This window comes from Diceros bicornis, chromosome 6, assembly GCF_020826845.1.
Source record: "Diceros bicornis minor isolate mBicDic1 chromosome 6, mDicBic1.mat.cur, whole genome shotgun sequence".
Taxonomy (NCBI): Eukaryota; Metazoa; Chordata; class Mammalia; order Perissodactyla; family Rhinocerotidae; genus Diceros; species Diceros bicornis.
In genome coordinates this window covers 89,782,572-89,807,632 of record NC_080745.1, presented here as the reverse complement: position 1 = coordinate 89,807,632, position 25,061 = coordinate 89,782,572, and the positions used below count along the sequence as shown (strand labels likewise).

Sequence of the window (25,061 nt, the reverse complement as noted above, 5' to 3'; positions counted from 1 at the left end):
AACTTCTGTTAAATGACAATGATTTTATCCAGTCTTAGAGATGGATATGTTGGTGGTTGCATAGAAAAACGAGGTGACACACAACAAAATTATCGACCGGTAATTAAAGATTGCATGATTATGAGCTGACAATGAAATTCTACTTAATTACAAGTGTGCATTTTGTCTGGTGGGAACCATGATCCAATATATATGCAGATGAGCTCACAGGGGTACACTGAGGGAACTTAGGTCTCTGGACAGAGTGACAGCTCCAGTCTCTTATTTTTTTATTTTAATTTGTTTTTTTTTAAGTGCAAGGAAGACTAGGACATTAACGAATCAACACAATTTAGAATGTTCCTCTAACTCCATTTTCAAAAAAAAACAACAGCACTGGTTGTAAAGGAAATTTGGCAATGAGCTTAAAAGGCATCAATAAATTCTATGTTCTTTTATTTTATTTTTTGACTTTAGGATTTCAAGGGGATTTCTGCTTAGTGATAAACTGAATACACTTTATATATCTCTGACATATGTTTATACATCTATAAACATATTCATCTCTATGAAACTCTGTTTCATAAGAAAAGTACCAGGAGAAAAGGTAAAAATGGGCCAAGAGATTAAAAATATATTTATATTTTTATTTATATGATTAAACGTGAGCTGGGCAGTGAATATTAAGAGACAGAACCCCTATCTGTAAAAATCCAGTTTTCTTGTTTCTCTTTAATCCATAGATCTATTTTATTTCTTAAAAGAAAAAAATTGTGATGGGTTGAGATCCATCTTATCATCCCCAGGAAATGGTTAAGAATAGAACACTTGACTCTTCACGGAATGATTCAGAATGTTCTGAGTTGAAGGAAGTTAATGATGTCAGACCATCTCAGGAATCCTGAGTGTGTGTCTTAGTTAAAAAACCAGCTGGTGCCAACAGCAGTAACAATAGGTAGGCGCCGAGTGAGGCACCATATGAGAGAGGAACACGTTACCGTCAGGAACTGTGATTGTAAGTGTCATTACAAGAGCTTGTTTTCTGACCCTGCATTCTGATTCTGATAAAAGGTCACCTTCAGAGACATCACCATTTCTCCACCAGGTTTCACATCCTGGTGAGCACGAGAGATCTTGCTTAAAACAAACAGTAGTCTCAATCATCAGAGTGGGAAACCTAATAAACATATCAATAATTCTTCCTTCTAGATAGGAATCGGCCTCTTAGATCCCCTTAAAGATCAGAGGGAATGCTAGAAAAGTATGTTCACAGTAGGGAACGATTTTGAAAATGTTTCCATTTCTCTCCCGCAGGAAAATACTGATTTCTATTTCACGTTAACCACACTGGCACCACGAAAATAAATTCCTTTGGACAGAGGCAAGCATGCAGGAAGACAATGAAGCAAGGGCCAGGCTCATTCCTGTGCAAAAGATTGAGGACAGCTTACCAGGGGCAGAGCTCGCTGCTGCACTACGCACAGTCAGTCTACAGGTGAATGTAAAGGCACACAGAGCCAGTGGGCCAGACCTCAGGGACAGATGCCAGAAGCCAGTAATTCCTACAGTTGCCCAAGACCCTTATGATGTACATGCACGTATATTTAGACGTTTCAAGCTCACTGATTCTTTCCTCGGCCGTGTCCAGTCTATCGATGAGACCAAAGGCATTCTTCATTCTGTTAGAGTATTTTGGATTTCTAGCATTTCTTTTTCATTCTTTCTTAGAGTTTCCATCTTTCTGCTTATATTACCCATCTGTTTTTGCAAAATGTCTATTTTTTCCATTAAAGCCCTTAGCATATTAATCATAGTTATTTTAAATTCCCAGTCTGATAATTCCAAAACTTCTGCCATATCTGAGTCTGGATCTCATCCTTGCTCTGTCTCTTCGAACTGTGTTTTTTGCCTTTAGTATGCCTTGTAATTTTATGTGGAAAATGGCTACGATGTACTGGGTACAAGGAATTCAGTACTGGCTCCAGTGATGGTTTCTGCTCCCAGGCTTCTGCTCCAATAAGCTATGATTTTCAGCGTCCTCCTATCTCTTCAGTTTTGGGGAGAGCAGTTTCCCCTGTAGATCTAAGAAGAGTTGTTGATTTTAAGTTTGCCAGCTTTTTTCTTGATGTGAGGATGGGAGCGACAACTTCCAAGCTCCTTTTATATGCTGGATCGCACACCGGAAGTTCCCCACATTTTGATTTTTAAGGAAAAGAAAACTTGCTATAGAAAATGTTTATCATTAGCCAACAAAGGTCGCCCAGCCATAGAATGAAGGGGCTGAGACTGCTTATGAGCTGTCAGCTGCAAAGCTCCTCATGGCAAAGCACAGATTGAGTACTGACACTAAAGTGGATGGAAGATGAAAAGACTCTTTTGCTTATTTTTTAATCCAAACATCTCTCGTGATTTTCTAAAGAATAAATGATGTGTTGCATTCCTCCTGGCACAAAAGTCTCTTTCCATGAGCTCAAAGTACCTACAAGTCCATACCAATGGTGCATATGGAAGTCTGAACAAGCATCTACATGTTGTCCAATGACCAGGTGGTGACATGGAAAATCCAGAAAGTGAAGTAGAAAAAGGAAGGGAAGTATTTTCTGTCATTCCTGCCTCCAGACAGGCAGGGGAAGTTGAGGAAATCCCTTCCAGGGCCAGGACTTAGCTCTTCTCGCTCCTTATAGGAGCAGCAGAGGAGGAAAATGCAGAGACTCTGAAGCCAGATGTGGCAGTCATGTGGCTCGCTTGAGTTTGCCAACCATTTCCTTCAGTTGAGTTCATCATAAAGCTTCCTAAAAGCTCATTGTCCTAAAGCATTTCCTGATGCACCACTACTACATCAGGGAGGGGGTGTCCATAGAACTTGGCCATGTCACAGTGACAGCAGGTGTGCAAGAGGCCTGCTGGATGGCAGTGGTCAAGTTTACCCAAGCCATTTGTTAGCCATGCAGCCATGCATTAGTTTCTTGTGGCTGCTGTAACAAACTACCACAAACTTGGTGGCTTAAAACAATAGATACATATTCTCTCACAGTTCTGGAGGCAAGAGTCTGAAATCAAGGTGTCAGCAGGGCCACATTCCCTCCGAAAGCTCTAAGGGAGAATCCCACCTTGCCTCTTCCAGATTCTAGTGGCTCCAGGTGTCCCTCGCTTGTGGCAGCATCACTCTAATCTCTGCCTCTGTCTTCACACGTTCTTCTCTGCTATGTCTATGTCTTCTCTTTTTCTGTCTCTTATAAGGATAATTGTCATTGAATTTAGGGCCCACCTGGGTAATCCAGGATGATCTCATCTCGAGATTTTTAACTTAATCACATCTGCAAGACGGCTTTTTTTCCATCACAGGTTCTGAGGATGGAGATGTGAACATATCTTCTGGAAGCCACCATTCAACCCACAATAGGACAGGTTTACAATCTCCTAATAATGAAGCACTTAAGACCTATAATCAATAAGAGTGCTACCCTGGTTACAGAATAAGATGGCTCATCATTCTTAACCACAGGAAGAACAATGTGAAAACAACCAGAGGGGAGATGATTTTGCAGACCTGTTTACAGCAGATCTGCAAACAGTTCTTCATTATTCCTTCTCTGCAACAGATGAGGAAACAAGCAAAGGAAGCTGCATTCTGCCACGGAAAGCTCTGTGGCCAGCTGTCATAAGGCTTTTGAACTTTTTGGTTCAGTTTCTGACTTTCTGTGAAGATTGAAAAATTAATTAACTTTTCACTCACCAGCACGTTGACAGTACAGCTCATGCGATTTTCTTTGTTCTCATCATGCATGATGGTTCTATAATCCAAAAGTCTTTCCATCAGGCGCACAACGAGTTTCACAAAAGTTTCTCCCGTTTTGGCAAGGTATTTGTGCTTCCTGCAATGCTCCAAGAGGCTGAAAAATAATTATACACACCTTGTTAATCACACTCAGAAAAAGAAACTTGACTGAGGTGCAATTTAAAATATTTTCCATTATTAACACATTTTAATTATTTCTGGGCTACAAAGTTCATTGTAGTCTAATTACAGTCTCTATGTCTCTATTCTGACATAAATCTCACTGTTAATCAACACTTACATTTTATCAAATAACACTTTGTACTGTTCATCTCCTCTGCCTCCTTCTACTTCATGATCCAGCTTGGTGATGATCTCATTTTCAAACTATAATTAAACAAAGGAAGCATAAATAATCAGCATGGCAGATATTTCATTTTATGACCTGAGCGTCAACAGTATATACATTGGCGCGAGATCATCGTCAGATAGTTACCCTCCTCCTCTGAAGCCTGATTTCACTTAAGAGTTGCCATCCCTGAACCCCCAGAGATTTCTGACGATCCCATGCCACAGGGGGAATCTTTCATTTCCTTCCCTGGTGAATGGAGCCTAAACATGCATATTCTAATAGCAGGAGCAAGAATCAGAGAAAGAAAGACAAGGAAAACGTAGGAAAAAAATAGTCAAGGAATAACATGAAAAAACGTCTCAAACTTTATCTCTGTGAACAAGGAACATCTAAAACAGCTCGTTGGTTCCTGAAAAAGAACAGATGTTGTTTCACTTGACAGCAAAGAGTCCTCTGCAATCTGAAAACATCCAAGGGGCCACTTCACTGCCATTCCTCGATGGATCCTAGCGAACGTCTCACTCTGGTTGAAAAAAATATTATAAAAAACCAGAGGAGCAATGTCTCTACAGAGAGACCAGCAGACACCTCAAGAAGGTCCATCTCCAGGACTTTCCCTACCTCCCCAAAGCTTCTGATGGGATTTCCAGAGCACAGGGGTGGGCAAGGACCCTCAGAACTGACTGTCTCTCGGATCCATGCTTTTGGGAAAACTCTAAGTTCTAGAGTTTTGGAGATTTTCCAAATCTCCAAAATGTTTTCACAGGGATCATGAGCCCCGTGGCTGATCAGGCTGGAAATAACTACCTCAATAATGATAGATACGCATCCTCATCCTTGCTGCCTAGTCCCCCATCCCTGGCAGAATTCAGAGCCACTTTGGTTCTAGGATTCTAGCCAGGTGAGTGCTCATGTTACCAGGGGGCCCTGCAGTTACCCATTGATTTGGGCCAGTTAGGAAGGAGGGGCTGTGAGAGTGTTAGTTCCCATAGAGATGGAGACATCCACACTGAGCTGAAAGAAGATGGACAAGGGAGGAACTGAAGGAAACAACAGCTGAATTCAGGGTTCAGAAAGCAAGCACACCATGGCACATATGCAAGGGTCTCTGAGATCCCTTTAAAATATATGCTCAGACACTGCTTTCCTAGGCAACAATCCTCAAGTCCCCCACTATTATTAGGATCCCGTAAGAATTTAAGCTGCGTGAGAGAAAGGATTTTCTTCTCTCTTGGTCACTGCTGTAAGCCGAACCCCTAGAATAGCGCCCAGCGTTGATGCACTAACGGGATAAATGTGCAATGTGCACATAAATTATTGGACAGAGTTGGGGTTCAACTGGAGCTGGAGAGGGCTTAATATGTCAGCAAAGGAGAGAGCCAGCAGGTTGCTAAGACACAACCTGCTCTCTTGGCCACGCAAGCCAAGTGGTGAAGACACTCATGCGAGTGCTGTAGCAGGTACTGCAGGCACCACCCACTGCACTGGGACTCAGGGTGCTGCTGCTGCAGCGGCAGCTGACTGTGGCCCCCATGGCCCCCTGTGAAGCAGAAGGCAAGGGGTCTGGTGTGATCCAGGGAGGAGCCTCAAAGCAGGCACAGACCTGCCTGACCTTGATAGGACACGCTGCCTGAAGCCACAATTTTATCATGCTACAGATGAAACAAAGGCTTAAAACAGCACTGGAGAGAAGTATTGATTCCTGCTTGACATCAAGCACTCAGCAACATCAACAAAGCCGGACCTCAGCGAACCCCTGCCATTCTCTTCTTGATCTTCTCCATCGTCTCCTCCCCCAATAAACACCCTCTTTTTGATTCTGTTTGGCCTGAGAAGTTCAGGGATTTTAGGAACACAGAAAAAGAGATGGTTCTATTGAAGAAGAAAGAATGACTTGCTTTTTTTCACCTGAAGTCTCATGATGATGACTTTTACTATAAAATAACAACCTTTTGATACGAACCCACTATTACTCTGCTTTTCACAGAAAATACTTCTGTAAAAGGGAGTTCTTTTTGGAATCTAACGCAAGGGAGATGGCTTGCTACTAGCCCAAAAGTTGGCGTTTTCAACACAGTCCCACCTCTCAAATAGTGCCATGGTGGGAACGCCAAAGATTAAGTGTTTGGTGCATGCTGATTCTTCAGAACAAATAATTGAGATACAAAATAAGACTGAATTTAATCAAAACACAGGATTCAATTCCACACATCTTTAATGAACACGCAAGGAGGAAGGCATAGAGAATGCAGAAAAACATGCCTGATCCTAACATGGGCAAACATGCAGGCATTTCAAATTGCTCATCACTAGATGATCAGAAGGTGTTTGAACTTGGAGTCTACATTATGGAAATGGCATGTTTTCTCTGCTTCCACGTAAACCTGGCTGTCACAAACAAGGGCAATAAGGAAGCTCCAGCTCCTTAAGTATGCTGCTTATCAAATTTTGACTGATGAATTTAATGTTGTCTAAAAAGAGTGGATGAATGATAAGTAAATCAAAAGAACACAGCTGATTCTAATTTTACTAACCTCTAGTCTAAACTATGTAATTTGCACAAACACCTGGCAATCCTATTCTGTTTATCAGCAAGGATTCAATACCAGAGATCTGTAGCAAGCCTCTAATTCCAGATTCTTCATTAATTTTTGCAGAATAGACTAGAATCAATTTGCTAGTGTGCTGTGAACTGTTATCACAATCAGAATTAAACGATCCTGTCCAAATAAATTGGAAAAAGTGCACTTGCTGATAGAGCAGAGCTGGTCTTATAAAAATCACGTTTATTATCTTACTCGTAAATGCACGCTGTCTGGTAATTTGCTACAGGGTTCTCTACGGTTAGGACAAAATTAGCAAGGGTTTACTGCGTTGCTCAAAAGGTGGCAGAGGCTCACTCATGTGATACACAAAATCATTATATTTTCCTCTCTTGTCTGAGTCACCAATATCACTACAAAAATATCCAGAGGGCGTCCAACTTAAAATATTGAACAGAGTATCTCTAAGCATCCAATACCAGCGGCGCTTCAAGAATATGAAACATAAGAGCCCACGTATAAGTATAGGGCTTTTGGAAGGTTGCTGTTAAATTGAACTCAGTGGACCAGGGGGACTGTGCTACCCAACGGGTATTGACATCGCCGTTAATTCAATTACCTTAGAAAGGAACCATTGCTTTCGCCACTCATTGCTACAGATAACCACGGGTTATTAGCTCCAATTTAAGAGATCATGGAGTGAAGGGTGTCAGTAGTGGATAATCCAAAAGCCAATTCTATTTGGTTCAGAATGCATAATTTTTGTTGGGGGTTACATTTACCATTCTTGCTATCATGCATTTATACATGTATAAAACCAGCCCTGCATTTTTCAGGCATCCAGAAACACATTTATAAAAGAGACCTGGGGTTATGCTGGAGCAAGGTAGGAAGCTGGATCATGCTGGAAAGGTTTGCACAAATAACTCAGCACATCGAGGAGTGCTCAGAGGTTTTCAAGAGCTGAGTGAAAGCTGAAATCTAGGAACATTATCTGCTAAGAATATCAGCAAAAGGGTTTCTTTGACCCTTCTCCAAAAAATCCTCAGTAAACTGTTGCACTTTGCCCTGTACTGCTCTACTTTCTCCTGTTTTCCAAGAAAAACTACTCACAAGATTCTGGAGGTAGGACCATGGTTGGAGACCACGCCCTGGTATAGAGAGCTCCGAGGAATTAGATTCTCTTTCCTTCTGCACCTCCAAATGGAAATGGACCAACCCAATGGAACTGCAGAACCATGTCCCTTCTCTTTAGCATTACAGGAGAGATGGGTGGGAGAAAGCCACTTAATAGTATCTGCGGGGAAAACACAGCCAAGGAGAAAGAACTGGCCCAGCAGAGAGCAGCCTGGCACTCCGACACCCTTGGGGCTCTGGGCGCACATGCTGACATCCGAAAAGTACTGATCCCCCCCGAATCTATCACTCAGCCTTTAATCCCTGTGCTCAGACACACTAATATTTTTAGGTATATTGCTTTCCTCTTGTGTAACCTCTCTGAAAACTTAAATACACACTCAATTAATCTCTGGTACTCAATAGCCCGTATTCTAAAATCTGCACATCCTTCTACATCCAACAGGCAGGCAGCTCGCTGACCTTGGAGCTTTCGTGAAATACTCATGAGTATACTCGTGAATACTCTAGAGGCCCCAAGGCCCCATACCAGTAGTAGCCTGGCTGGGGAACTGTTTTGTCTGCTGCCTGGCCGCTACACCTGGCAACGCCTCAGACAGGTGCAGCTGCTCCCCATTTCTACACGACCCAGACCAAGGAGTGACTTCTGGGCTATATGCAATGACATTGGACTCCAGGAAAATGCCCTCAGTGTGAGTCCTGTTTAATTTGGCTAAAGGAGATTATGAAAGTTTGGGCATCTCTCTGCTGGAGGGCTTTTAAGAAGAGAAGTCAATGTAATCAGAACTCCTGGAGTCCAGGGTATTAGTTTCCATGTTCTCTCAGGCTGCTTTTGGGGCTGGAATTCAATGGAATAAAAGCCTAATTCTCGTGCCATTTTTCCCCTTTAAGCATCCAAAACAATAGAATCAAGTATTATTTTTAAAAATGAAAGCAAAAATAAAGAAACCAACCAACAAAATCCCAGTAAATTGAAGAATAAACAAGATAAAATCACCACCAAACTCATTCACATTCATACTACAGTGCAAAATGTATTGGCTTTCCCACCAAGTGGCAGAAGCTGCCAACATCCACCTGGGTTATTCAATTATTTGCTTAAGGTTACCAGCAGTGGCAGGAGGAAGAGATTATTCAAACAGGAGCTCAGAAACATCGCAAACACAAAGATTACTCATGTTCTAATATCGTTACAACTAAATGGGAATTTCTGGAAGTTGTGGAGCATTTTACTGACCCTCACAAAGATGACAGAAAATAGCTCCAAGATTGAAAACATTATTTTACTGTGGAGGCTTTTCCATTCCATTTTTATTAATGGTATATAGCCCATATGGTAATTTGCTGCAATTCTCAGCTGTTAGTTCTGTATTTTCCAAAGATATAACAAATGGAATTCTTTAAAAAGGTGTCAGAAGAGAATTTAAAGGTATGCTTTTTTATGAAGCAAAATCCAGTAAGGCTGAGACTCAGAATGGTATTCATTTAGGGGCAGGGGACTCAGACAGATGGGGGAGAGATTAGTTTAAGGCCAGGTAAAGACTCATCTTGCGGTAACGTGGCTCAGCCAGTCTACATGGATGATATAAGAGGCACTAAGACGATGATGCTTGCAAATCGCTCCATGCTAACTTGCCAGATCCTGAAATCTTCACACATAGGATTTCTCCTTTGACAAAAAAAAATCAAGATTTCCTGAAGTCCGCCATTCCAGTGTAAACATGCTTCTCTGGGATTGGGGTGGGGTAGGTGAGGACAGAGGACAGTGAAGACAATAGCAGGGATGACTTGAGGAGTGGAGGAGTTGTAAGGAAAGCGAGCAGAGAATGTGTGCACTGGGACTAAAGGAGAGGAGTGAAGCAGTAGAAGGGACAGTTTAGGAGATCCATGTCATGGAAGATTCTTAGGGTTGGAAGAGTCAGGATGGCCAAGAGCAGCTGGAGTGTTGGAGGCACTCAGAGAAAACAGAAGAAGTAGAAAAGATGAGAAATGGGCTTTTGTTGAGTGGAGACTCAGAACAGCTGCATGGACAGGGCAGAGGAATCATACGGGAGCACAGAGTGATGACGGAGGGTGGCTAGATTCCCTGTGGTCAACAACAGCCACCACAGGGCAGGGAGGGGCCACCCATGAGGGGCACAGCTAGAGTGGACATCAAGCTGAGGTTCACAGATGTGCTCTTGCCTCCATGCTGATGGAGCATCCACAATGCGAGCACTAAGGGGGAAAAGGACAACCTGAAAAGAAGGCACTATTGCTGTCTCACTAGTACACCAACAGGGATAGAGGATTTATCAATGAGTGGGGATTTGGGGATGGGAGACAGCCGTTCAGATCACAAAAACAGTTATATAGCACCAATCTCTCATAAGGTCTTCCTTCCACTGGACCATAGATCCATAGCTGTGAACACCAGCCAACATGAGGTGGGAAGGATTTCTAGAAGAGCTCAAGGCCACTCTGTACAAATGTGGGCCTCCTCGTTCATATGCTTCTGCCAGGTCCAAGCTCCTCTACACTGGATCAGATCAACTCTCCCCTTGGCTTCAGGTCCCTGCACAACATGTCCCCTCATGGGTGACTTCCACTGGCATTAGAGAATTTTAGTCAGTGGGTCTTTGAAGACCTTATTTGCCACCTGTCAGAAACTGCCCAGAGTAAATGATATCAAGCTGACTAAGACACCGCCTGCAGCCCTGGAAAGGGTGTCCTGGGCCACCAGGAGGACAGGGCACGGGAACAGATAACTTCATGCCATCCCATCCCACCACCGTCCCAGACCATTCAGTGAACAGACTGGGAGAGGCAGGACCAGTGACGTCCAGGGCATGGACGAGGACACGCTGATGCCGAAAGAAGATGCATGCTCTTTCTTGCAAAAGCGGTGGCGAGAAAGAAGTAGACTCTTGGGGAAATGTATGTGTAAGAACATTCTAATGGAATGCCTTCCACTGCAGCGGAAGAACACAGGAGCAGCGACTTTGGGGAACTTGAGAAAAGCCAATTTGTAATACACGTTTTTGAAATTCCAATAATAGTTTGATGCAGTTTAATCCCGAGTAAAATGGCAGGTTTTTCTTCTGAATCCAGCAGGTCCCCTCTCCACTCCAACTGTAAGAGTATAATCCAACTGGACATAAACCATATTTCATGAACAGGAGCATAGTAAAAACAAAAAACCATAACGTCTTCCCCTCACTCCATTAGCTTTGCACATCTGCTATAAAAGTGGAGCCAATTTAAGCCCTTGTTGATGTGACTAATAAGGTTAGATAATTGGACTGGTGGCAGATTAAACAGCAGCCAGCCAGCCCTGTCCTAGAAGCTCCCTGGGGTGGAGGCAGGGATGGCTGTGCACTGCTGTTCTGTCCACGTGCCCACTCATGACATATTCACCGACACCTCCTACCAGGAATAGAGGGCATGCCTCGCGCTCCAGGAAGAGCAGCTGATGAAGGATGAGAGTTGAACTGAGAACAAAAAGCAGTTAGAAGAGATATAGCACGTTGAGAGACAAATGCTGTGGTCCAAGAGAGCCCTGGACTAGGGACTGAGAGAAGCAGGTGGGTGCTGGAGATGAGACAAGTCATTGCAGCCCACCAGGGAGGCCAGGAGAGCAACCACACATAAGGCCAGTATAACCTGTACCCATAAAACCAAATGACAAGGATCCTGGCAGAAATGGGGACCATGGGGAAGCAGCAGGTCTGGGAAGGATGACATGCCACATGGGAGGCTAAGATAGGCCAACAGAAAAAAATAAATGGAGATATCCCAATAGAAAAGGAAATTAATCTTCTCCCGATTCACAAGAACAGATATACATAGCAGAGAAACTTCTTCACGAGTTTTAGTTTTTCTGCCTTTATTTTAAAAACTTTTGGTGTGTCCTACCACTTGTTTGAGAAGGTACAAGCAGACGACAACACAAATGAACAAACGGGCAGTGACTATTGACCAAAAAATTCAAGGAGCTGACTGTGCTTAGCCTGATAGTGGGTTTTGTGGACCTGTGTCTTCAGTGTATGCTTTTATTTACACACATCCAAGCAAGGCACGTTTAATGTTAATGAAATTGTTTTTGAGATGGAATTAAATGGGCATAACTACTGCATGGTATTATTCAAGCAGCTGGTTTTCTGGAAAGATTGGACAGATTCTGAAGCCACCACTGGGGGCAGAGAGTTGAGAATGGAGGCAAAAATGCCATGACTCTCATTAACTTTGTGCCATTTACTGACAAACCTGAGACCCCTGTGAATTGGAGAAAATGAAGCACTTCTGCAGAAGATTATTGTAGGATATTTTAAAGCTATAGTGAAACAGGAATGAAACAAAAATGGGAAGAAGAAGAGGAACAACTCAGAAACCAAACTTTCACATCTTTATTCCAACTGCCTTTGATCATATTTTGACCCCAAGACTAAGAGAATGAAAAATGACAATGTTTTGAAGGACTTTGAGCTTAGTTTGCTGGGCTAGGAACATTTATCTATATAAACACATTTTTCTCCTTTACTTGATTCTTTAATTTAATAGCATTTTCTCATAAGGTCCTCCTTTGAGGCTTGAGTCACATAAAATTCAAAAAGTCAGACATATTTTCAGCCTGGGAAGAAGCATTTTCACTTACAGTTCCTAGTTCTGGTGAGTTGGCAGTGACATTGGACCACGATTTAGTGATAAGGCAGTGAAGATGGGTCAAATCTTACAGCAATAATATTAAAAAATTTGGTAATAATGTCGAAAGTTATAAAAATATTTTGAATCAGCAATTCCAATTTTGAGAATGTATGTCAGGAAAACTTTCAAAACAAATTCAAGCTCTATGCACGAATATGTTCAATGCACATTTATTCACAGCAATGAAAATCTGCCAACAACCTAAATGCCCAACTAAAGGGATGGATAAGAAAAGATTAGCCAACTCATTTTATGAAATGTAATGCCATCATTAAAATCATTACTACATTGTAATCAAAGAAAATGTCTTTGATATATTGTCAAGCAAAAAGGACAACAAAAAAATTTGGACAATGTTAACAACATTACATAACATATGTACAAAGACTGATAATGAACCAGAGAAACAAAAACAGCTGTTCTTTTAAAACAGTCTCTTTAATTTTACAAATAAATAAATGTAAGGAAATCTCCTTCACCCATGGAAAGAAAGCAAGAAACAAAGAAGGAAGGAAAGAAGGAAGGGCAGGCTTTATGGTTTTCATTTTATTCACTTTTTATGACATCTCTTTCGAGTAGATTCTATTTCATTCTGATTTTACAGCTCTGAATTGGAGACACAAAGATGTTCAGTGGTTTTCTCAAGGCCCAGGTCATGGTCTACCTGACGTCAGTATCTAAAGTCAACTCCTATTCAATGAGCAGGGGTTCTTTTAGCCTTGTATCTCTGTTTTTTGTTCTGGGAAATAACAAAACTGTTCTTCATGGCCACTACCCTTGTGCAGTAACGACAAGGACTGACCAATTAAAATCTACAAACTAGTCAAAGCTCCCTTAAACTAGAAAGTACAAAGGTGGGGAAGGAAAATGTTTCCTTGAAATATTGGATCCCTTAAAATCATGCTACTGCAATTGATGCAGTTTTGACTTCCTATCAATATAGGAATTTTCCTCAAAATTCCACGTAAAATGCCTAGTACATTAACTTACTTGAATTACTCTAATATTTGGACAAATGCAGCTTTCAATTTAGAGGACTCCCTGGCATTTGGGGTTTTCTCTCACCTCCTGCAAAGCATCATGGCCAAACCACTATACACCACAGAGAAGCTCACCGTGTGTGCATATGTGTAGGTTTGCATGTGTGGGTGTCTACCCACCCAGGAATCCATAAACTCCACACTTATTTTCATGGAATCCAGGGAAGGAGATTTTGTTACTTCTCAAGCATAAATTATTCAGATTTTATCCTTCCTGTTGATATACTATGTCTCCAGCACTTTACATACAGTTTCTTTGAGGAATTCTCATCAGTTCCATTGCACAGGTAAAAGACTGAGACATGCACAAAAGAGAATAAAAGCAAAGACTTTAGACTTTAAAATAACATAACTCCACAGTAAGCAGCCAGTCTGGCAGACTACAGTAACATCCGATTAAATGCTCTATGAGTGCACATACCAAAGAAGATGAAAAAGATACTTTCATCCATGGTTTACTGTGTAAGTAAATCCAGATAAACATAAGTAAAAGCTAAAAACTGAGAACAATCCCCTCTAAGGATGATAGGTTTCTTCAATAAGGAAAGTCCTAGGATTTTTCTCTTATATGCTGTAGGAAATTATGTTTTCCATGTTCAACATCTTTAACTCTACAACTATCTACAAGCCTCTGTCAAGGTTTCCAGGCTTGTCCCCCTGGTTCTCCCCAAGCCACTTACCGCAAACCTATGTCCTTACCATCTGGAAGCTTCGGGTGGAATGGAATTCACACTGCATCATATCAAAGAAGATGGGAATAGTGGCTTTGCGAAGTTCTGTCTCAGGAATTAATGTCATTTCTAATATTGGGCCGACCATTTCTGGAATGAACTTTATCTTGTGTTGACCTTGAATAAAGAAATACATTTTTAAGAAATCTAAAAAAGGATTCTAAAATGTGCTTCAATGGACAAGACAAAACAACACAGATCATTGTGATTTTGAATCTTAGGATCTTGGGAATGTGCATCCATTTCTCATCTGCTAGCAACAATTTTGAACGTGTCCAGCCTTTAGTATAAGAAGTGGACTGTATTCCAAATTCTGTAAGTGAAGGTATTAAAAAATTCATCCAATATAAGGCCTGTAGTCATAACTTGTCTGTATAGAAGACAAAACTCCATTTCACAAATAGACAATTATGTCACATGGATCAAGGATATGAGCAGCTAACAGGGACCCAGTTTTGGATAGAGCACGGTTGGGAGATGGGACACTTGGTATCTAACTTTGTGGACGATGAACAAGAGTTGATAAAGCAGGAGAGTTAGAGCAGATGGTCTCTTGGGTCCTCTCTATCTCCAACATCTTAGGATGAAGTATTTACTATTTAGAACCTCTGCAAATAATGCAGAGTGATGTCTGGAACATTCTTTTTGTTTTTTTTAAAGATTTTATTTATTTATTCCCCGCCCCCCCCAAAGCCCCAGTAGCTAGTTGTATGTCATAGCTGCACATCCTTCTAGTTGCTGTATGTGGGACGTGGCCTCAGCATGGCCGGAGAAGCCGTGCGTCGGTGCGCGCCCGAGATCCGAACCCGGGCCGCCAGCAGCGGAGCTCGTGCACTCAACACCTAAGCCACGGGGCCGGCCCGTCTGGAACATTCTGAATGACTGCAGTCAAAGAAATCAAAGCACAGGCCTCAGAATATGAAGTTGTGAAAATAGAAATGGTTCTGCCTGCCTTGGTTATTGTTTGATTGGAAAATGCTCGTCTAAATAACTACTTCATTAATCTTATCTCACCCATCGCGTCCAGACATGATTTTTAAAGAATTCAGGAAAGGTTTCTCAAAAGTTGTTTTTTAAACAAATGCTATTGCCATTGTGAATAATAAAAAATATTATAATATTAGCTAACATTTCCTAAGTACTTACTATATGACAAGCCTCGTAGAAAACGTCTCATTGAATTCTCATGATAACCTTGGGAGATAGCTACCATTCCCATTTTTCTTTTTAACCAACTTTATTTTATTTTTTTAATAGCAAAACTGAGCAGAAGGTATTTTGTTTTTGACAGCAAAACTGAGCAGAAGGTGCAGAGATTTCCCCCATTGCCCTGCCCTCACACGTGCATGGCCTCCCCATTATCAGCATCCTCCACTAGAGTGGGCACCATTCCTAACCCTGTTTTACAGATGAGGAAACAGGTCCATTCCCAAGGCCAAAAAGCTGTTCAGTGAGGATGAAGGAGCAGGATTGGAAGCCGGGGCTGTGATTCTGAAGCGTCAGCTGTGCTCCTCATTTTAACGATTCCTTTCCTGTCTGCCTGCCACGGGCTCTTTCCAGGGCACTAGGGCTCTCCGCTGCTCTGTAACGGAAATGGTGCTGGCTGTCTACACGACCCCCTTGTCTCCCTGCTGCACTAGTCACCCAGACGCGGAGGTCAGCGACCTGTCATTTTTTCTAGCACTGCTGGGATATCACAATTCTAAAATGAGTCCCCCAGAAAGTAGAGACTGGCTTCTTGCAGATAACATTTTTCTTTTCTGTTTCAATTATTTCTGTTGAAAATCGTGGTATCCTTCCTTTCGAGCCCTCTGCTATTGACTCAGACAGACACTGCTAACTCAGACTCTCCATTTTTTTCCGGCTGCATTGTGCTCTCCCCCTACAGTGGCCCCCAGGTCCTTTGGGTATGCTGCTTCTCAATTCCTGAGGGCTGGGAACGACGTGAGTGAGCTTATAGAAAACTTGAAGTGAACCAAAGAAGGACCGAGCGAAGCCGGAGGGAAGAAGCTGCAGCAACCACCAGCTGCTGGAAAACTCATTTCTAAAAAAAGAGGGAACTGGCCTTATTTGAGTGATATAACGTAATTTAGAGGCAGGTCCTATCAAGAGAGTGGTCTTTTAAAGTCCTACCTCTTTCTCTTTGTTTTTTATTTTTTTGCTGAGGAAGACTGGCCCTGAGCTAACATCCATGCTGATCTTCCTCCACTTTATGTGGGACGCCACCACAGCATGGCCTGACAAGCAGTGCGTCGGTGCGCGCCCGGGATCCAAACCCGGGCCGCCAGCAGCAAAGCGCACAATTAACCACTACGCCATGGGGCGGCCCCACCCCCTTCTCTTTAATTTCAGAAATCTTGATTTATTTTCATTTCACCCCATTACAATTTATATCATTTCATTTCCAACATAAAACAGAAGCATGCACAAGAAACTAAACGCTTGAATGACTTATTTGCGACCTTTTGTTATTAACACTGGCAGTTTATCCAGAGTTAATCAATCTTATTAATATTTTTACACAATCAGGAAATAGAATGGATACTCTAAAGAATTAGTTTTCTTTATAAGTCAGCTAATATAGATTTCTGTAAAGACAGCCATTCAACAAATTTGGCTACTATAAATGACCACACTTAGCAAAATACATAATCCTCTTAATTAGCCAAATTAATATATTTCTAAAATTTGTATGGAGTGGACACATACACAAAATGTAATCTTCAATAAGGAATCTGAATATAATTAAAATCCTATTTTCAGTAATATTTTGACTAAGGCTATAATAATGTGATTCTCATCACTTTCCCAAAAGCTTAATGGTTCTGAAAGGCATGTAACTGCAGCAAAGCATTCTCTTAAAAATGCTATTATATCCAGTCTCTCAGGTGACACTTTTCTTGTATTATGCCTAAAAAATGTCAGAGCCAATGTTTCAGAAAACAGATGATAGTGACAGCGAGTTGTTCATCAACCACAATTTGACTGTCAAAGAGTGCTCTGTCAATGACAGCTTTCATTGTTCCGAGCTGGGAGGAGCAGAGATGGCTGTAACAAGTGGTCGCGGATACAGGGATTGGAAAAATTAGTGACAAAAGCCACGGTCTCCTAATCTTCAATTATCACCCTTCCCATTAATACAGGAAACACTGGCCTGGGTCAGCGCCGAGCTCTGTCTATGATGATATCCCTGGGGATTAACCTTCGAGAAGGAAGGATCCTCAAGGTGAGCAGGACTGGGTGAGGTTCTTCAGTATTCATCTTTTTTTTTGACATTTGCATTATGGATTTCCCCTGGAATATATCTTGCTCTAATTTAATGATGGACTCAGGTTTGTAATCAATGAGGATCAAGGTGACTCTTGCAGTGTAGACTTCAAGAAAAAGAGGATGCACTTTTTTTTCCCTTTTGAGACGGAGGAAGAACAAGCTAATTATCAGATGACAATGGGAATATGTCACCTCCACTCACCTTGCCAATCTCCTAGTTACTCCTCCTAAATTCCTTAAAACCCACCGGAGTCTTTCTTCTAGTTACAAACACGGAGCTGTTGCCCCTGGGAGTGGAACTTGCTCTCTCAGGGAAGCCAGGTTCTCCCCCAACGGCAGCCTCTCGGGGGTGTTTGGATGATCTCCTTACAATCACCAGTGATCAGAAATCCAGGATATTAAACCTAGTCTTAGCCCTGGAAAGTCTCCGTATACACAAAGATAGACAGAGCAAAAAATTCCATCACCCAGTCAAACTGATGAGGCCTCCTTGCATGTGGGTTTTAATGAAAAGCACACAATTTGTCCAGTCCTCAAAAATACCCATGAAGGGAATCCCTGCATGGAAGATCTCCCAGACCAAACCCAGCCCATAAAAATCTTGTGGCGAGCACATCTGTTCTGACTGGATTGGATATACCGGCCGACTCCAGCGTGCTGTATGTAATAAAATGGAAATCGAGGTGACGACAGTGAGATGAGGTGCTCCGGCAGGCTGCCTCAAGGAGCACACTTTGATAAATAACTGAAGAGCTGGGTAAATAAGCACATTTCTTCCCTTTTTTTGGAAAGAGTTTGCTTTTGATTTTTCTCTTTCAGACTCAAAACATGACAGGTTTGGGAGGAAAAAAACCCCGTGCTGCCCTGTCCCATGGGGCAGTGCCATTTTTGCACTTGCATTAAATCCAGCAAAATAGATCCCAGATGCTTTCCCCGAAGCTCTGCGTGGAGGTGCGATCTGAGACACTCATCTCAGTGTACCCACTTATGATTGGAAAGACTCAAGGAAGAAACAGTCTCATGGAGCATTAGGCTTAAGCACTGATCGAGTGATAGGTGACTAATTGTAGGATGATAAATTTATCTGACTTCTATTTTTATTTTCTTGGTAGAGCTGGCTAGATAAGCCTGCCAGTATGTTCCCAAACCTGAGCCCATTAAAAAAAAAAAAAAAAAAAAGCTGTGTAGAAAATAAGTTGTGTACATCTTGGGTAATTGAGATGTGCTGTCATAAATTTCCAGAGTGGCGGCCTTGGCAATGACATTCGTAGGCAGGATCCCACACCTGAGATTCGCAGCAGGAAAGAGACAGGCTGCCTGAGGTGACCCCATGCAGCTATTCGTAGTCATTTTGAGGGGCTGCTTGGAGCAGATCCCGTGGGAAGCTGATACTTTTATTATTATTTTTTTAACTTACAAATTTAATTATTTTACGAGCAAAGAACCCAATTACATTGGTCGATGGTATTTTCTCGCTGTTAGCAGCTCCCTGCCCTTAGCTGACCATGGTCATGGTTTACGTCTGACCTCTTGGCGGCGTCTCATGCCAGCGATGATGTTCCTGGCTGAAAAGCTACAAAACACAGATCTTATGCATCCGTCGCCGTATTCAGATCAGCACCTGACAGACAGGATGAATGGGGATTTGCTCTCTTAACTGCATCCTTGATGTTGCAAATCACAAGTCTCCCTCACTTGACTCAGCCTGTCTGGAGCATAATGACAGATAATGTCAAGAGAGAATGTCACGGGGTGCAGGTTCTACGTCCACGCAGAGCACAGGCAGACGGAGCTCGGCCGACCAGCTCTGCATCCCCACCCGGGAGCTTCTGCACTGGATTTTTATTCCCGAGAACCCAGCTGGCGCCTCATGCTAAACCAAGCTTCTTAATTTCTATGTTGTTAGTATTATCCAAAACAGTTTTGTTTTTTTTTTGTGAGGAAGATCGGCCCTGAGCTAACATCTGCCGATCCTCCTCTTTTTGCTGAGGAAGATCGGCCCTGGGCTAACATCCATGCCCATCTTCCTCCACTTTATATGGGACGCCACCACAGCATGGCCTGACAAGCAGTGCGTCGGTGCGTGCCCGGGATCTGAACTGGCAAACCCCGGGCCGGCGCAGCGGAGTGCGCACACTTAACCACTTGTGCCACTGGGCCGGCCCACAAAACAGTTTTAAAGAGCTGATTTACAGCACAGTGCATCCTCAGAAGGGCGAGGCTTCACGAGGGCCTGGAGGTGGCATCACAGAGAAGCTTCCACTCCCTTCCTACCTTCCTTCATTGCAATCACGCGAATGGACAGAATGAGATGGAGCCAGTTTCAAAGGGTGCCCAATCTCCGGGACTACAGAGGTGACAATGAAAACAATCTTTATAAAAAGAAAACCAGGGGCGGCCCGTGGCTTAGCGGTTAAGTGCACGCGCTCAGCTATCGGCGGCCCAGGTTGGGATCCTGGGCGCGCACCGATGCACTGCTTCTCCAGCCATGCTAAGGCCGCGTCCCACATACAGCAACTAGAAGGATGTGCAACTATGACATACAATTATCTACTGGGGCTACTGGGAAAAAAAAAAAGGAGGAGGATTGGTGATAGATGTGAGCTCAGAGCCGGTCTTCCTCAGCAAAAAGAGGAGGATTAGCATGGATGTTAGCTCAGGGCTGATCTCCCTCACAAAATAAATACATACATACATACATACATACATACATACGTACATACATAAATAAATAAATAAAAAGAAAACCATACAGGCAGGAGCACCATCAGCCAGGCCAGCTGTGGTTCGAGCCAAGTTTTTTGGAGGCCCCTCAGTGGAGGGGCCACAGAGGAGGGGAGGGTCATGGGGGAGCAATAAGGGGCCAGGGTGGGCTGAGTTGGGGCAGCAGCTATTTATCAAGCATATTTTAATATGTTAATGATCAGTCTGAGTATCCACCAGAGTGGATGTCCCTAGTTATCCTAAGTGATGTGAAAAATATTATCAAGGCACTCAGAATGAAGCACCGTCGTTTGAAAATATACCTAAAACTGTCCTTTTGGGGGAAATACATGATTCATAGTTTGTACATTAGAGTTGAAACTGAACAACTCATAAGAAGGGGTTGTCACTCTCTTAGGAAGGGCCAGGGTGAAAGATGGCCTCAGAGAGGACCCCGTGCAGAGTAGCAGTAGGTCCACGCTGAGAGCTGGCCCTGGCAGGTGCAGCACATATCACCTCTGCCACGGATGCTGGCGCCTAGAAAAACCTTGGACTCCCTCTCATCCAGCAGAGAAGAACTCCCTTCATTGCCATCTCTCTGAATGTCCCTCCGCATCCTCTCCTGCCCCTCTCTCTAAGGGGGCTACATTGGTCTCTTCCTGGCATGAGTCCTGCAGTATCTGGCCAGCCAGGGCAAATGACAAATGCATCTGTCAGAGTATGATCAATTAAAATGACTCATGAATGGTCCTCCTCCCTGTTCCAGAAGGCTTAGCATTTCATTACTGAGATCATCATCAGATATATATAAAGAATTATTGAGCTTCAGGATTGGAAGGCTCTTGAAAACTTTGGTTCATCATCTTTATCTTACAGCCTTGAAAACTAATGGAAGCCCAGAAAGACTGGGTCATGCGACTGAGGCCATACAGCCAGGCAGGGATGAGGATGAAAACTGCAGTGGGACTCAAGTCTCTTCACTCAGAGCCCAGGCTCCTGCTCTACCCAGGGATGGCAGGATGACCAACGACAGGACGGGGCCTGGAAGGTTCTGTGTTGGAGATGTAGCAAGCCCTTTGACAGATGATAGCCAGTGCTTAGATTATGGACTTTTAAGCTGCTGCAGCAAGGACAGGGCAGAGAGTTTCCTTAAGGGGTCCTCAGCTGCCTCCAGTACTGATACCCGAACAGCATGTGGGGTGCAGGTCCTACCTACACGGAGAACACAGGCAGACAGAGCCGTGCCGACCAGCTCTGCATCTCCACCCGGGGGCTCCTGCACTCAATTTTTATTCCTGAGAACCCAGCTGGTGCCTCACGTTAAACCAAGCTTCTTAATTTCTGTGTTGTTAGTATTACCCATAGAGGATCTTACAGACCTTTTTCCCCAAGGCGTTCTGCATTTATTTTTCTGTGTAAAGACCTATTTGAAAAGACTCTCTCCTTCATATAAACAGGAAGACAGAAGAATATTTAGAAATTCTAACTTTCCCTAGAGATGTGATTGGGCCTTCCTTTGCACATGTTTGCTGACATCCGGGATGGATGTCAAGAAGGATATGGAGTCAAATCCCTCTGAGGAAATCTGGCCTCAGTTGAAAAGAGGCCACCTTGAACTTGCTGACTGCTAAGCCAAATCATAGGCATGGCCCACATAACACTGCTCCTGTCTGCTCAAAGGTCCTCAGGAGGGTGAAGGAGTCCAGTTCCACGCCTTCATCAAAAACCATGTCTAGTTTTTATCACCTTGTTTTGTTCTGCCCAAGAAATATCAATATATGAGGGCATCTTTGTAGCCACACTCTCCAGCCACCAAGGGGAGCAGGAAGCTAGTCAAGAAAGAAGCGAGTTGGGAGGCAGTTCAGTTACCCCAGCCCTGGTGGAACAAATGAAACCCTGATGCAGTGGGGCACCTACAGAGACATGTGGACAGACGCCTGCCTCCTACAGGAGAAAGGAGTCATTGCAGGCTTCATGTGCCAATCTGAGGGAAGCAAGCAGAGCGTGGACGACTCTGAGGCAGGAAATGCAACTGAAGCCTTGCACAGGACCACGCATTGCGCTGAAGAAAGACGCCTGGGACACCTGGGCACATAGCAAGCTGAGAGTGGGGGACAGGTGCCAGGAAGAGCCTAACCTCAACTAAGAGACAGGCCAGGTTCACAGCGGACAAAGCAAAGTTGGTGAGAGGACACCAAATTATAGTCAGTTATTATTCCTGTAAGGAGCTCATCTAAAAGAATGACATGTCAGAGCGCTTGACCTTTTAATACAGAACTCCAGCTTATTTTAACGAATTAAATTATATTAATTTCTTATCTTTTTTTCTTTTCCTTTTTATCGTGGTAAGAACACTTAAGATGAGATCTATTCTCACAAATGTTTAAGGGTTCCACACAGTATTGTTAACTTTAGGGACCAGGTCGTACAGCAGATCTCTAGAACTTATTCATCTTGCATAGCTGAAACTTTGTACCCTTTGACCAATACCTCCCCATTTCCTCCTCCCTCTCCCCATCCCTGACAACTACCACTCTTATCTCTGCTTCTATGAGCTTGACTCCTTTAGATATTTAAGTGGAATCATGCAGTATTTGTCCTTCTGTGACTGGCTTTTTTCACTTAGCATAATGTCCTCTAGATTCTTCTATGCTTTTGCATAAGGCAGGATTTCCTTTTTTTTTTTAAGGCTGAATAATATTCCATCATATATATATGGACATTTAGGTTGTTTTCATATTTTGGTTATTGTGAATAATGCTGCAATAAACATGGGAATGCAGATATCTCATCAAGATCCTGATTTCAATTCATTTGGACACATACCCAGGAGTGGGATAGCTGGTTCATGTTATTTCTATTATTAATTTTTAAAGAAAAATCCATACTGTTCCCCATAGCAGATGCATCATTTAACATTCCCACCAACCACATACAAGGGTTCACATTTCTCTACATCCTCACCAATACTTATTTTCTTTTATTTTTTTCATAATAGCCATCCTGACAGGTGTGAGGTAATAGCTCACTGAGGTTTTGATTTACATTTCCCTGATGATTAGTGATGCTGAGCACATTTTCATATATCTATCAACCACTTGTATTTCTTCTGTTGTCTACTTTAAGTCCTTTGCCCATTTTTTTTTTTTTTTGTGAGGAGATTAGCCCTGAGCTAACATCTGTTGCCAATCCTCCTCTTTTTGCTGAGGAAGATTGGCCCTGGGCCAACATCCATGCCCACCGTCCTCTACTTTATATATGGGATGCCTGCCACAGCATGGCTTGATAAGCGGTACACAGGTCCATACCCGGGATCTGAACCCACGAACCCCAGGCTGCCAAAGTGGAGCAGGCGAACTAACCACTATGCCACTGGGCCGGCCCCCATTGCCCATTTTTTAATTGGGTTATTTGGGGTTTTTGGTATTGAATTGTAGGAGTTCTTTATATATTTTGGATGTTAATCTCTTATCAGATACAGGGTTTGCAAATATTTTCTCCCATCCATAGGCTGCCTTTTTATTTTGTTGCTTCCTTCCTTTGCTATGCAGAAGCTTTTTAGTTTGATGTTGTCCTACTTGTCTATTTTTGCTTTTGTTGCCTGTGCTTTTGGTGTCATTTCCAAGAAATCATTGCCAAGACCAATGTCAAGAAGCTTTTCTCCTATGGTTTCTTCTAGGAGTTTTATAGGTCCCGGTCTTATGTTTAAGTCGTTATTCCATTTTGAGTTGATTTTTGTATAAGTTGTAAGATAAGGGTCCAATTTAATCCTTTTGCATGTGGATATCCATTTTTCACAACATCATTTGTTGAAGTGACTATCCCTTCCCCATTGTGTATCCTTGGCTCCCAAGTCAAAGATCAGTTGACTGTATATGCATGGGCTTATTTCTAGGCTCTCTATTCTGTTCCATTGGTCTGTATGTTTGTATTTATGTCAGTATCATGCTGTTTTGATTTGTGTAGCTTTGTAATACAGTTTGAAACAGGAAGTATGATGATTTCACCTTTGTTCTTCTTTCTCAGGATTGCTTTGGCTACTTGGGATCTTTTGTGGTTCCATATGAATTTCAGGATTGTCTTTTTAATGTCTATTAAATGTCTATTTTTAATGTCTATTAAAAAATTGTGTTTTTTAATTAAAAAATGCCATTGGAATTTTGAAGAGGATAACACTGAGTCTGTAAATTGCTTTGGATAATATAAACATTTTAACAACATCAAGCCTTCCAATCCATGAACACAAGATGTCTTTACATTTATTTGCGTTTAATTTCTTTCATCAGTGTTTTGTAGTTTTCAATATAAAATTGAAAGGTACATTCCTTCCATACCTAGTTTGTTGCAAGTTTTTATCATGAAAGGGTGTTGAATTTTGTCAAGTACTTTTTCTGCATCTATTGAGATACAGTCATGTGCTGCATAATGATGTCTTGGTCAACAATGGACCACATATACAACGGTGGTTCCATAAAATTAGTAACACATAGCCTAGATGTGTAGTAGGCTACACCATCTAGGTTTCTGTAAGCACACTCTGTGATGTTTGCACAACAACGAAATTGCCTAACGATGCATTTCTCAGAACCTATCTCCATCATTAAGCAATACATGACTGTAATTATATGATTTTTATCCTTCATTCTATTAATGTAATGTATTACTTTTATTGATCTGGGTATGTGGAACCATCCTTCCATCCCAGGAATAAATCCCACCTGATCATGGTGTATGATGCTTTTAATGTGCTGTTGAATTCTATTTGCTAATATTTTATCAAGGATTTTTGCATCTATGTTCATCAGAGATAGTGGCCTACAGTTTTCTTTTCTTGTAGTGTCTTTG

General features: G+C 42.4%; 1 protein-coding gene across 3 annotated transcripts in view; it reads right to left on the bottom strand.

Moving 5' to 3' along the window:
* DOCK1 (dedicator of cytokinesis 1) overlaps window positions 1-25,061 on the bottom strand; it is a 512,522-nt gene that overhangs the window by 73,514 nt on the left and 413,947 nt on the right. For all 3 annotated transcript variants that reach the window (XM_058544272.1, XM_058544274.1, XM_058544273.1), the window contains 3 exons: window positions 14,212-14,360; window positions 4,059-4,144; window positions 3,716-3,872 (listed from right to left, as the gene is read on the bottom strand). In XM_058544272.1, coding sequence (XP_058400255.1) covers window positions 3,716-3,872; window positions 4,059-4,144; window positions 14,212-14,360 — 392 coding nt within the window. The remainder of the gene's footprint in view (window positions 1-3,715; window positions 3,873-4,058; window positions 4,145-14,211; window positions 14,361-25,061) is intronic.